Source organism: Rhea pennata, chromosome 1 (genome assembly GCF_028389875.1).
Source record: "Rhea pennata isolate bPtePen1 chromosome 1, bPtePen1.pri, whole genome shotgun sequence".
Lineage (NCBI taxonomy): Eukaryota > Metazoa > Chordata > Aves > Rheiformes > Rheidae > Rhea > Rhea pennata.
This window is the reverse complement of record NC_084663.1, coordinates 56,871,576-56,886,140: the sequence shown is the minus strand read 5'-3', so window position 1 is coordinate 56,886,140 and position 14,565 is coordinate 56,871,576. Positions and strand designations below refer to the sequence as shown.

Genomic DNA, 14,565 nt, shown 5'->3' with positions numbered 1-14,565 from the left:
GCCGCGGGCGGGTCGAGCGCGGCTCCCCGTCCGGGTGGCGGCGCGCGGATTGGCGGGGCGGCTCATGGCGGCCGTTGCGGGTGGGCGGTGGCGGCGCGCTGATTGGCGGCGCGGCGGGGCGAGGCGGGGCAGCCGTTGAGGGTGGTGACGGCGCGCTGATTGGCGCCGCGGCGGGGCGGGGCAGCGCGCGGCAGCCGTTGGGACGGCTGGAAACGGCATGGCGGGCTGCCGGCGGCTGAGCGGCGCGGGCCTGCGTGAGGTGCTGGGCCCGGCGCAGGGGCTGCTCTTCGATTGCGACGGTGTGCTGTGGGCGGGCGAGCGGGCTGTGCCGGGCGCCCCCGAGCTGCTGGAGCGGCTGCGGCGCAGCGGCAAGGCCACGCTCTTCGTCAGCAACAACAGCCGCCGCTCCGTGGCCGAGCTGGAGCGGCGCTTCAGCCGCCTCGGCTTCCGCGGCGTCCGCGCCGAGCAGGTCTTCAGCTCCGCGCTCTGCTCCGCCCTCTTCCTCCGCCAGCGCCTCCTCGGCAGCGGCGGTGGCGACGGCGGGCCCGGCCGCGTCTTCGTGCTGGGCGGCGAGGGGCTGCGCGGCGAGGTGCGTGACGCCGGGCTGCGCCTGGCGGGCGAGGGCGAGCTGGGCTCCGGCGACGCCGAGCCCGTGCGCGCCGTCCTGGTGGGCTACGACGACCAGTTCACCTTCGCCAAGCTGGCGCAGGCCTGCGGTTACCTGCGTGACCCGCAGTGCCTCCTGGTCGCCACGGACCCCGACCCTTGGCACCCTCTCAGCGACGGCCAGCGCACCCCCGGTGAGCCCCCCCCCCCCCCCCCCCCCGTTCTCTCCCGCCCCTGCCGCCACCCTTCCTCAGCCGGGGGAGCAGTGCCAGTCGGCCATGTTGTCCCTCCCTGGGTTTCTCCCACAGCGTATCCCTCTACCCAGCCTAAGGGTGGTGAATGGATGGGGCCAAGGCCTCACCAGGTTTGACCACTGGCTCCCCTTTGGGTTTGCCCTGTTGCCCGGGCCTATTGTTGCCTCCTCAGTGGTACCGCACTGGGAGCTACCACAGGATTTTGTTGGAAGAGTCAGCCCAGGTGGGATTTGCCATGCAAAGCTTGGATGAGGTGGTTTGCTAAGCAACAGGACAGGCTGTGTCTAGTGTGTCTCTAAAAGAGTCAAGATCTCAGAGATGCTGTGTTGCTAGCACTCCACAGCCTATGTAGTCATCCTTTCACATAATGCAAGATGCTTGGCTACTGCTAGTCAGTGTGTGGTTAGCTTGCAGCTATTTCTTTTTCTCCTTCTCCCAGGTACAGGGAGTCTCACAGCAGCAGTGGAAACTGCCTCTGGCCGCAAGGCGATGGTAGTGGGGAAGCCAAATACATACATGTTTGATTGCATCGTGGAGCGTTTTGGTGTAGACCCCTCCCGCACCCTCATGGTGGGAGACCGTCTGGAGACAGATATCCTCTTCGGCAAGAACTGCGGCCTCTCCACCATCCTTACCTTGACAGGTGTCTCCCGCCTGGAAGAGGCACAGGCCTATATGGCTAGTGACAGCGCTGCTGCCAAGGATCTTGTGCCCAATTACTATGTGGACAGCATTGCAGACTTGATACCAGGCCTGGATGAGTAATGTTTGGTACATGTGAGGGGAAAGTGATTGGTTTCCTCATCCCAGATCTCCAGCTGTTCCCGTTTCTCTCTCTCTCTCTCTCTTTCTGCCCTATTTCCTCAATTCCCCCCCCACACACACTTTTTTTCCCACATTCCAGTACCCTTCTTTAGGGGCAAAGCGTGTGGGGGAAGGAGGGGACAGTGTTATCGATGGTAGATAGAATCCTTCTCTCCCTCTTATGCCAGCTGCCAGCATCTCTGGAAGAGAACTGGAGGCCTTGAGGTTGACAGGAACCAAATCAGAGTTTATTTGTGTCTTCTTCCCCTGCAGTGGATAGGGACTGTCTGTCTTATTTATTTTTCTCTTACATGACTAATGGTGGCCTTTCACTGCTGTCCCTTCCCTTGTGTCACTGTTGACTTCTGAGCTGCAGCCCCTGCACTCTCTGTAGTAATCCCCTCCTTGCCAGAGTATCAGCTGTCTTGTCACCCACTCTGTTTCCATCAGTGCCAGGGTCTGCAGAAGAAGCATGTCAGGACTGAAGCAATGAATGAGAGCCTCCTACAACCACAAGTGAAAGGGAGCATCATCTCTTCTCTCCATGTTCCTCAGAGATGTTTCCCCTGACCCCATCCTCTGCCCTGACTCAGTTTAAAACTATACCAGTGAAAACTATGCCAATGTCTGTCTGAAGGACTGTAGAAAGAGAAGAAATACTGTCCTTTTCTGTGCCAAACAATTCAGGCAAACTGTGACTGTGCACAGTGGTTCTGTGATTTTTATTTTATTTTTTTTTAATTTTTAACCCCAGCACCCTCTCCCAAGAGGCTTGTGGAGAGGAGGGGGCTCCTAGGCCAATAAAGCACAGCAGTGGTGAACTGTATGACTTTCTCCTTTCCCCCTTTTAGTGGATTTTGCCATCATATGGTGAGAGAAAAGGGCTGATGGGGGGTCTGTGCTCTAACCGCTGGTGTGCAGGTGGGGTGTTGTTGGTATTGTCACTGCTGTGAATGTGTCACAGCCCTCAAAATCATTCCTTGCTGCTTTGTCTTTCTACTTTTTTAATTTATTGATCTTATTTATTGAACTTACTTATTGTTCAAATATTGTATTATTTATATAAATTATGCTGACTGGTTGTGCCAAGGGGACAGGGCAGTGTCTTTGGGCTTCACTTTACTGTCCATGTCCCATGTTGATGTTCTTACACTTGCCATGTCTCTGTATATAATAAAGTGTGAGCGTAGGCTGGAAATGGCCTCATTTTTTTTGCCTGTGGTCCATGTTGGGCTGGACCTATCGAGGTGGGAATGACGTGCGCATCTCTGAGCCCTTTGAGACTCCATCTGAGCCGGACATAGAAAGACTTTTCCTTACTCAGGAGGTCCTGCTAGGTAGGCAGAAGAGGGATGGACAACATATTGTGGACAATGTTTTCCCTTATGCTATTGTTTCATGCTGCCTCTTACTGAGGCACAAAATACCTTGAAACTAGGGTGGAAGTGGCCCATGGAACTGTGGCATAGGGCAGACAGCTGAATAGTGTCCGACTGGGTGAATTAGAGCAGTGAGCAATGTGAATTTTGCCTGGTTCCTTTTTGCTTCCCAGCAAGGCTAACTCCTTGCCAAGAAATGGTGATTTCTTGTGCTAAGCATGTGAAGTCTGCCTGCTGTTAGTCAGCCAGCCTTCTTTCATCCATATGGCCATACACGGTAGTGCCCAGCTCTTGCACCTGTGGGGCAGGGTAGGGCACGGTATGATCTGGGTTGCTGGAGGAGGGCAAAGAACAGCTCCAGTAAGGCTACTGTAACACTTCCTAGCTACACTAAGCTTTGAGTGAAGGGCAGTAGGGTTTCACCTGGAGGTGACCTTTACTGGACTGGCAGTCACTGTCCTGTCACTGGCCTCTGTCCTCTTGCTTAGTTTGGCTGTGATCCTAGGCAGGAGGGAGAAAATATGGTTTGGGTAAGAAAAGTGATTGAAATCCTTTGAATGTACCTGCCTCATAAGGGATCAAGTCCTACCCTTCAGTTTGTCAGACCTCCTTAATGGCCATTTCCTGCTAACCAAGCATCTCATTTTCCACTTTGATGGATAAGTTGCTTAGATAGACAGCTGACCTACATATAAGTTATTACTGTATTAGGTCATGTAGTAGAACTAGATGCAACTTAATGGCCTTAGATACTTCTATTTGTTGAATGTGGTTTTTTTTCAAGATAACTTCAGAGATGGGCCTCCCAAGTAAAAGAATATCGAGGCTTCAAGCACTCTAAAGACTACCTGTGTCAGCTTAGTCCCCTTTGTGCGCGTCTCTCCCCTTTGTCTCTCCTGTCTCCAGTTAGACAATCAGAGGAATGGTACTTGCTTAATGAGCATCTGGTCAACATTTGCATCACCAAGCAGAGCAAGATCAAGACCTACTGTCTGTTAATTCTAGTTAGAGATACCTAGAGCTCCAGTTTATTTTTTAGAACACTCGTCTCATATCAGGCTGAAACTCAGAGCACTGCTGTTGTGACTTTGAGCCACAATTGTGAATGCTTGGCACGTCTGCAAATCACACAAGTCCATTAGATGTGTGTGTATAGAGGAGACTGTGCATAGCAAGAGCCTACCCAGGAATTCCCCTTTTTTTTCTGCAGTGCTTTGAAGCTGAACCCTTCTTGTGCCCCTCTGCCTTGTTCCTTCTGTCTTTTCCAGCTGCCACAAACAGTGGACTGGAGGTTACAGGGGATGATCTCCCATGCTAGTACACAAGCATATGTAGGGTTTTTAGCAGCTAATTGGATTGTAACAACTCAACAGCCTGTGTTTGGGTGCTCCCTTAACTTTGGGTTTGCGTGTTTTGTTTTGTTTTGTTTTTTCACTCTAAACAGTGAGCCTAGAGAGTATGTTTTCTACAGTGCTGCTAATGAAATAGGACTCAGAAGAGGCAATGGCTGAGCTGTCTCCATTATGGCTAAGTATGCTCCTTTGATCTGATGCAGCCTCTGCTCAGGGACCTCATTATGAAGAAGTGGACTCAGAGCAGAAGGGGAATGGTCTCTACTTGGTTTTCCCCTGATTCTTTATGTAGCTGAGGCCAAGTGCACTGGTGCCCAGAAAGCGCTTCCTCTCCCCAGCAGTGGAAACAGGGGTAAGTGCTCCATCTAGCCAATGAGCTGCTTCTACTGCATCCCAAAACTGAATGGGGGTGAGAGCAGCAATATATGAATCTGTCTACCAAACTTTGGTACTTGTGGCTTCCTTCTGCTACTCTCTCCTGCATGTAATGAAGATGAGAACAGATCTTAACAGAAAACCAGCCTGGAATGCTATCCTTCCCAGGGTCCCCAGGGGATGGTCAGTTCTCCATCCAAGCCCTTCAGATATCTATTCAGCTTCCAGTATTAAAGTACAATACTCATGGGGCCATGGCCTGGAGTTCTGGTTCCCCCTGGGGTGAGCAGAGCATGTCTGCTGTTAAAACTGAAATAAGTAGACACTGATGCCTGGATAGACTGATATGTTGGTCTTAAGCAGTTTTTCCTTCTTGGGTTTACTGTTTAACCAAAACAGTGCAGTTGCCAGACAGAACAGGGCTATGGAGAGCAAAGCTGTGGAAGTGTATGGGAGATGGAGTGGATGGGAAGCCTGACTTGGTGTAATATAGAGAAAGTTATTTTCTCACCTTCAGAAAACTGCACCATTCTTTCCTGCTGTGCAATAAAGACAACACCCTGACCACAAGCAGACTTATTGTTAGCCAAGGAACCTTGTATTCTTCATCACGTAAGTGTGGTTACTGTGACAACCACTAGTTGCATGATGCAAGCAGCAACCTGCAGAGCATTGCCTGTTCTAGACAATGCCCAGGGAGAGGCTAGGGGTGCCCACGTTCCTCTGATCTGGTGTGAGCCACAGGCGTATGGACAGGACCTTCATGTCACCACCCGGGTTTCAGCCATCCTTGAGCACAGAAGGGTGGAGGAGGCTGAGAGCTGTACAAAGTCTCCCTGAGCTCTTGGGAGCATGGGGCAGTGTGGAAAGGGATCAGGCTACCGAGCAGGCTACTCTGCATCCACAGGAAATGATCCCTTGAGTCAGAGTGGACTGAGATGTGTTGCTTCTGTTTGTGTGTAGCAAACTTTTTTGGAAGTCAGGTAACCAGGAGCAGTCTTTCTGTGCTTCTCTGAGCCCATCTGCTACTTTCCTGTTCTGCTGTGTGACCTATGGTTTGGCTGCTCTCACCTGCCTGACTTCTAGCGCACTGAGGCTGTAATAACCTCATATCCCCTATTTTGAAATATTGTCATGCTCTTTTTTTATTATTTTTTTTCCTGGAATCAACATGTTAGCAGGTCTTTTCTATTTTTCTTTTCCTTTACAAAGCCACACATACCAAAGTATATTGCTTTCTTCCCTTTACACTGCAGAAAGACAGTAAATGGCCCTCAATACAGGCCGAAGATGTTAATCAGTGAGTGGATACCTTTAATCCAAGGAACCAGCGATCACCCTAGCTGTGATATTCCTGTATTCAGCCATGTGATGCAGTAAGAGAAATGAGAGGATCTGGAAGGTACTGGCACATCAGAGGAGGCTTTTTTTTTTTTTTTTTTTTTTTTTTCCATGGGAAAACTTCTGCAGAGCCAAAAAATAATCATGATCCTAGGAACTTGCTCGATACTTGCCTAATCTGATGTGAGACTCCACACAGTGGAGGTTTGCCAAGGCAGACACCTCTGGTGCCGCCCTGTCCCGCAGCAGCTGAAGCAGGGAGGAGAACTTAAGAATTCCTGCTCCTGTGTGGCCTGTTACTGCCTGCCTTAGGGAGGTAACCAGCATCTGCTCTTCTTCCAGCAATGTCATGGGTAGAGGTCCCTTTTCTGCAGCAGAGCTTCTCTCCTTGCTCCTCACACAAGGCATGGTCACTTCTACCCCATAATATGGACTTTCAGGTACCCCTTTACCATCTCTATGTCATTACCCATTCTTTCCTTTCCCTCCTTATTTTCCTCTTCTTTCACTGGGCAGATTCTGACCCCAGCAAACTTGCCAAGCAGCCCAAGAGATTTGCATTACTATGGAAGTGCATAAACTGCTGCTGTATTGTTAGGCTTTGTCTGCCTGGAAACTGTATATGGATAATGTATTGGAAGTACTCCTAGTAAACAAGTTATTTTGGCTTTCTACATAACCCCTGTGAGATCTTGGACACCTGAACCATTTGAGAGCAATTAAAAGCCATTTATAACTCCACCAGCTTAGAGACTGGCATTAGTCTTTATAGCTTCTGCGTACTACTGCAGCAAAGCATTGGCAGGGTTGTAAGGCCTGAGCATGGAGCCAGGGGCTGTCTCAGGCAGCTGCACAAGGGTAGCTTGTATGTGGAAGAGTAAGGAATGGTGATGTGTTCTCCTGCAGCATTCCAGTACATCTAAGCAACCACTGGGCAGTAGGGGCAAAGCCATTGGCAACCTGGAGACTGATCGATGTCTCATGAGATGAGATGACCCTACTCTTGCGATAGAGTGCTTAGGCTGCATTTAAGCTGAGCTTCGCAATGCTTGTGGCTTTGCAATTCACCACAGTAGTCTCATTAGTTACCTTCCTTCAACAATTTCAGTGGTGAAAGGATGTGTGTCACTGAGCAGTCCCACATTGCATTGGATTCCTGTTTGGCCACAGGTCATTCTGTATGTCCTTGAGCCAGTGTTGCTGGAAACCTACCTGTTGGTGCAAGTTTTCAGTTGCTTTCTTCCCTGTCATCTGTTCCAGAATCCTTATGTTAAAGATGCTCAGGAGAACTTTCTAGAGAAGTGGTTTTCCTCATCCTGAAGGTCACCACTGGGTCAACAGCACAGTCCCTCCACACTGAAGCACGCTTGTTCCCTGGGTCCGGAATGGTCAATTCAATGGCTGGAGATGGCTGTTCACTGCAAGCAGCACATGCTCCTAGCTAGTGTATCTTCTAACTGGCAAGATCTGAAGCAGACCCTGTTGCTTCTTGCTGGCACAATACAAACCTGTGCCATTACTGCTTGTAGGTGTGATATAAGCTTTCTAGAACAGTGCATCTCCTGCAACAAACAGCAGCAGCAAAGTCTTCTACCTGAACTTTGTTAGTGATGTAGGAAGATAGCTCCTCTGTGCTTTCCCTGGAAAAGGAGACTATGAGTTACCCTGGGACTTCTGGCAGCAGACCTCCAAGCTCAGCAACATGGAGCTATCCTGTTTGTTACCTCCATGCACTGAAATGTTCTGTGATGCCTAACAGTATGGCACACTGCAAAGGCTCATCCTTAGCTGCTCCTTGTCTATTGGACTCCAATGCTGTATTAGGAACAGCAAGTACATTATACATCACTAGTAAGTCAGCTATCATCAGCCTTCATTCAGCTTTCAGCTAAAGGATATCAGCTTTCATTCTCCTACTTCCTGGACTGTCCTTCTCTAGGCAGAAAATAAATCTGGAAACAGAAGATGGATTCTTCCTGTTAGGTTGGCTGGGGACTCATATCAAATTGCCTCTTTCCTCTCTCCTTTCCACTGCAATTATCAGGGACTCTGCTGCCAGTAATTTCCATTTCCACACGATGGAGTGTGAGTTGTTGTAAGTCCCCACAACTATCCACCCCACCAAGAACCACAAGTTGTTATCCTGCTACGTAACAACTGTTATCACACAGCTAGGGAATACCTAGGGGCCACAGTGCTGGGTAAGATAGGATAAAAAGAATATATTGGGTAGAAAGGAGATATGGCAGCTGAAACTGCTTTGCAGCAGACAGCACTTTCTCTGTTGACTGAGACTCCTGTCTGTGTGTCTCGAAGAGAAGGATTGGGAAGTTCCATGTCAAATTGATCTGTACCTCTGCAACCAACATAAGCCAGTGCTGCCTGCAGAAAAAGCTGTTATTTTCATATAATCTAATGCGCAGCTGCAGGAATGCTTCTAATACAAACGAGGAGGTAGTACAAGGCAGAGGCAAAGAGCTGAAGGTGCGAGGTCAGTGTAGAATGGTCTTTTGGAGTGTCACCCTGGTAAATGTGAGCTCACTTGAAATATGGCTTGATAAAAGGCAGCTGGCAGGAGAAAGAGTGTGAAGTTCTGTCCTTTCATGTCCACATTCAAAACTTGCATTCCTCTGGGTTGTTCAACAAGACCCCTTCCCAAGGACTGAAAAACCTGGTTTATAACTGCAGTTTTGGCTGCTCTTTTGGGATTAACTTTCTTTCACTGGCCTTTGTCAACACTCCAGGGCCTCTAATTGTTCCTGACACCCCAGGGTGCAGCAGCTACCCCACAGCTGCAGCTCTCTGCTCCAGAGTTTTTTCTCATCACAGCACTTCTTTGCTTCATCACAAACCATAGCCCCATTTGGCAGTAGATTGGTCAAGCAGTTTCCTCTATTCAGGGCAGCCTGGCTGCTAGTGAGCACAACACTGTGTCCTGGAGAGCAAATCGCACAAAATGTGGTTGAAAATACTGTAGTCTGAAGCCAAGTCACAGCTCCTCTTCGTATACATTTAATCGTCTCCTTCTGTGTTGGACTGCAGTTTGCTATTGGTTGGTATCTCCAATGATGCCTCCAACTGTTCTTAATAGGACTAGGCCTTTCATCTATGCCATATAGTTTAAATGTTATAGATGTATGTTTTCCAGTCTGCACATCATCCTCCCTTTAATAACCATCTTACACAGCTCTTCCTTCATCCTTTGATGGACTCCAGATACCCTCCTCTCTGATTCACTCACTGTTACTCCAGCTGCACAGCTACAGGAATCAGATTTTCTATTTTCCAGGTCTGTAGCATGTTGCTTTTGTCTATCCATGTCAAAATGAAGGGCCCGATCCTTTTAGGCACTACCGTAAAGCCCTTAGCAGTTTCAGGTGCCCAAATCTCTGTGAATTGGACTTGAGCTCTGAATCAGAGGGATAGAAAAAGAGACATACTGACTCTTGTGAGCCATCTGCAGCCCTTTTTGAGGCTGTGCCCAGCTCTGCTGGCTGTTGCTGGTACACTGGCCAAGTTCATGCCAGTTCCTGGCTCCCACAAGAGAAGGTACTGAGCCTGCAGGAGGTGCCCTGTTGAGTCATGCCGGGTAGTGATGATTTAAACAGCTCTTTTCTGTTACCCAGACACCCAAAGAAAAGTGTTATGAGCCCTGGATGATAGGCTGAGACCCTGAGAAGGAGTAGGCAGAGGCCAACTCAGCAATTCCAAATTCAGCTGTGGCATCCCTTTCCTGACCTCTCTGGAGAACAATTATTGATCCAAGCTCCATGAGCAGCCAGATTTCATAGTGCAGCTGGGAAGTGTGTCCCCCCCCGTGACTGTGGATGTTTGGCAAGGCATGGGGATTACTGTTTGTGTATTGCTGGGAAGCTGCACGCATGCAACCTTGCTAACCTGCACTGTTGTAGTGCAGCCCTCACCTTCATCCCAGTTCATTCAATGATGCCCAGCTGGTTTGCTCTGGAACAACAGCACTGAGAGGCAGTGTTTCAAAGGGAAAAGACCATAGAAACTCATCCATAGCGAGGAGCTGGGACAGGGCAGCCACCACCCAGCAAGGCTGCCACCATAGCCTACTCAGCCAGCCTGGCCCTAAGAGAGCAAGGGCTGTGGTCAGACAACCTACAGCCAATGCAGGCATGGCTAGCAGCAAAGTTGGGCTTGGCACCCCTGTGCAGTGCAAGAGACCATAGAGAGGGAACTCTCTGCCACTCTGCAGACAGCCTCTCCCAAGCAGAGCTGAAACACACTGGTGGGACAAAGGTGTATTGGGGAAATACAGCTGGTCTGTGCTTGCTCTATTTGGAAACCGAGGAGGCCAGGGACTCAGTCCACCCAGAGTTAGTGTGATGCTCAGATGCTATCGGCAGCAGGAGCAAGGGGAGCCACCTTGTCAAGGTGCCACCTGCAGCACAGGGCTCTCCCACAGCAGATGCCAAAGGCTCTGCCTTGCCCAAGGAACACAGAACATGCTCCAGCCATGCACAGTTTTGCTGTGACAATTGCCAGTGCACTCTGCAAAACAGCCCATTGAAACTGCTCTGGAAGGCAATGGCAAGGCCCAGAGGTGTAGAGGGTGCTGTTGCAACCAAAAGGGAGTGTTGGGTGTTGGCGTGCCCTGAGCATCCTCCTCCCTCAGCTTAGTCAAGGCCCTTTTTCTAGCAAGACCAGTACAGAATCCACCTGTGGGACATCTCCTTAGAGAGAGTGATGCTTTGGGAGGTTTTCTGCTATCTTGCAATGTCAGGATCTCCATTCTCATCCCTAAGACATCACCTGCTCACCCATCATCCTCTCTCTGCTGGGCCAGGCCAGCTCTCCTTCTCAAGCTTGTGCTACAGTTCTAGCCTGCACTGCCATACCATCTCTGTTTTTGCTGCTGAGGCCTGGTCCCTAGTATTAGAGTATCAGCTAATTTTCCTTTTTGGGGATCTTGGTGTTTCCAGAAGCACATTCACAAAACCCAGAAAACTAAAAAATGTGGCATAAAAAGAAAAGATTTAAAAAAATAGACTGCATTTTGTGTTTCAGCCTCTTGGATGGACCAAAGAGTATCTCATGCTTAAAAACAACTCCCCCACCCTGCAAAAAAGATAAGCTCAGCTGTAAAGCATAGAGCATGTCCTGCTTTCTACATCTGCCTAGGGTTCATCCTTCCTCTGTCCAAGGTAGCTCGCTGCACATACCACCATGCTACAGCCCTGTCTGACATGGTGCTGGAATTCTGGGAAGCCAGGCTGAGACATCCTTCCCTGAGAGTCAGTAGAGAGGGAGGTCCTGCAAATACAGAGAGGTGGTATTCTGCCTTTGGCAGACCAGAGCTGGTCCATGGCAGGCCAGAAAAAAAAAGCAAAACTAGACCTTTCTGAGCCATTCATGAGTCTCCTTGAAGAGTGCAAGCACATGTTAGCTGTAGTAGTCCTGCACACCATTTCCTGCAAATCATGTCCATGCCCATTGCTGCTAAGCTCCTTGTAGAGAGAGACTGCCTTTCTCATCTTTCTCAGAAACTGTCCTGTTTCCCTTCAGGGAGTGTAACTCTGAGCTAGTAGCCACCCGCTTGCTCCCGAGTAGGACAGCTGCTCTCCGTGTGGCTGGGCATCCTCACCAGCTTCTGCTTCTGGGAATAGCAGTGCAGACCCAAAGGTCTTGATTACGCTCTGAGGGGTGGAAACATTTATCTCCCCAATGGAGCTGAGAAACAGCTGTTCTTTAATCACAGATACTAAGCTTGGCCTTTTGGCAGCTCTTACAGCCTCTGTCTAGGCCTGGAACAGGTCAAACATTGATGTTAGTGGGTGGCTCTGGTCTTGCATTGCCTCCCAGCAAGTTGAGCTGAGTTATAGAGAAGGAAGTGGAGATCCCATGATTCATGCTCTTCCCTAGACATCTGCAGCTGCGGTCCAGCTGCAAGCCATCTGGCAGGGACCCTCTCCTGTCAATGGCCTATTTACACCCTCCCACCATTGTATAAATGTCAGAGTGGAAGAGCTCTAGTTTCCCAGAGAGGAAATTCTGACTCACCCAAGAGTTGGTCAGCATCCAGGTCCAATCCTCAACAGCATCCCCTGGGCAGCTGTATCCCACCAGCCTCAGTAGGGCTTGCGCTGGACATTGCTTGCTTAAAGAAGGTTGAGGCTGATTCGACCCAAATCACAGCAGCCTTTTTTGAAACTCCATGATCATCAAGGCTGGGTGTGCATGTGGAAGAGTGGGCCAAGTGACACTGCAGTGCACTGCAGTGAGACAGGATTTGGCAGATTGTGGGGTTATTATTCAGTCGACAGGAGGACATCTTGGTTCTGGAACAAGGTTTCACCCCAGCCTGCCACTGACCTTTTTCTCTAGGGCTGAATGACATTTCTCATTGTCTCCTGGTCTTGCATCTTGAGGCACCAGGTGCTTCAGCTTCTCAGAGTTGGTCATCACTCTGTGGGGAAATAAAGTTTTACTGCAAACTAGCCCCATCACATGATAACTGGCAGCGTTATAAGCAGAGTAGGCACCTTCTAGCCTACATCCCAAATCCCTTCATGTGTCCAACAGCTGTGAGGCTGCTTTGGGAGCAGATCACTGGAGACACTTGACAGCTGTTCCTCCAGCCCCATGCAGATGCATCCAGGCTAACCAAGTGATTGTAGCAACCTGGCCTACCTCTTACACCAGCCAAGGGCTTGATAACCCTTTCATGAAAGAGCCCTCAGGCAAATGTTTTGTAACACAGCACCTTAAACAGCTTGCACTGCCTAGAGCTCCTCTGAATATAGGCTATTAAAAGCCCACAGGGCTTCCCTGGCTATTTGGGGAACTTGAAGAGGTGTTTTTAGGAAACCTCAGCCTGATGGACATTGCATAATGCAAGAAGAGAAGACAGTTGGTGCCAGGTTATCCCAGCTCCCTCCAGCATGGTGTTCTGCCCTGAGAAAGGCAGCCACAGATGTCTGGGGAAGAACATGAATCATAGGATCTTCACTTCTTTCTCTATAACTCAGCTCAGCTTTTCTGACTACTCCGATTGCCAAACTTGGAAGGACAGCTTCAGGTGTTTTGGCCATCATGTCACCTCCTGCCTTTACTTCCCTTGCCAACCTGTGCTATTGCTGCTGAGTGACTCTGCCACATCGCAGCAGGTCCCTTGCCTCGGGGGCTGTGCTTGGGGGGTTCTGGGTAACAGAGGGCTGTCAGCTACACTGGCCTTGGTGGTGCTCCTTGGCAGTTGCTCCAGAGTGAGACTGCATGGGCAGGAGGAGCTCAGCTCTCTTCCCCTCTCCCTCCCCACAGAGGCAAACAGCAAGCCCAAAGCAGCAGGATGGGCAGCAACTGCTGCCCTAGACCAGGGCACAAGGCTAGGCAGCCTGGTGCCAAGGCAGGGGTCTCAGGCCCATTGCCCAGGAAGCGCAATGATGTTGGCACTGATGAACCAGCTTCCAAGCACAGCCCTTAGCACAGCCAGGCAGGACGAAGCAGAGGAGGAAGAGACGGCAGCCCAGCAGTAGCGGTTGTCCCACATAAGCACCCCTCTCCTTCCTGGCCCACTGGTTGTATTACCATGGCTCATGAAGGATAAGGTGTTTCTGTGCTCCCTGTACGTTACTCACGGGCTCCGCACCGACGAAGAAAGGATATAGGCAGATAGAAATCAAGTGAAGTAGAGTTTGAAGGAAGTCCAACTTAGGCACTGTGGAAGATGAACAAACCAGCAAAACTCTGGAGAAAAGTAGTTCCCTATGCCCAACCAGACCCCCTCCTGGAGCTGCCATAAAGGCAGTCAAACACATCCTTGGCTCAGAGGAAGGGAGTAATAAACACAGGGAGAGACTTCACAGGCAAAGAAGGTTTTACCTGTTGAGCAAGTCAAGGAGTATCCTTCTCTATCAGCTAGGAGCAGGGCTGCTGGCTGAGATTAGCACTGTGGGGAGGCAAGAGGGGAATGGCATTGATATGTCATTCCCCCACTATGGACTCCTGTGCAGCCAGACAGGCATGAGGTGGTGGAGGAGCCCAGTGGGAGCCCTGTTTTCTCTTTGATTGTCCAGGCCAAGAATGGCTGAGAGATCTGGAGAGGAGTGCAACACCTAAGAAAGAGTGGGAGGTGTTGGGTCCAACACGGGTAACCAGGTATCACTCGCAAAGAACCAACTAGGGAAGACTGAGGGCTTTCACCATCTTCAGCAGCCTGGCCAGTAGGCACCCTCCTTGGACTTGAACGTTTGCTGTTGGAGAAGCACTCCTGCACATTTGATGGGCTAGCTCCCAGATGCCTTGGCCTGCCAGCCACGACAGATCCCTCTCTCAGTCACTGCTTTCCCATCCCAGCCAGAGCCTCACTCCCTGTTCGTGGGCGCAGGTCCTCCTTGACTTGCTCAACAGGTAAAACCTTCTCTGCTTGTGAAGGCTCTGTCCCATGCTGCCTAGCTTGCACCCTGAGGGCAGCCAAATAAAGCACAATAT

The 14,565-nt window shown here is 50.2% G+C and overlaps 1 protein-coding gene across 1 annotated transcript; it reads left to right on the top strand.

The window, feature by feature from the left end:
- The first annotated feature begins 204 nt into the window (after positions 1–204).
- On the top strand, positions 205–2,862 carry PDXP (pyridoxal phosphatase). Its single transcript, XM_062569243.1, has 2 exons — positions 205–800; positions 1,300–2,862. The coding sequence occupies exons 1-2, from the start codon at positions 218–220 to the stop codon at positions 1,623–1,625; spliced, it is 909 nt and encodes a 302-aa protein (XP_062425227.1). The 5' UTR covers positions 205–217; the 3' UTR covers positions 1,626–2,862.
- The last annotated feature ends 11,703 nt before the right edge of the window (positions 2,863–14,565 follow it).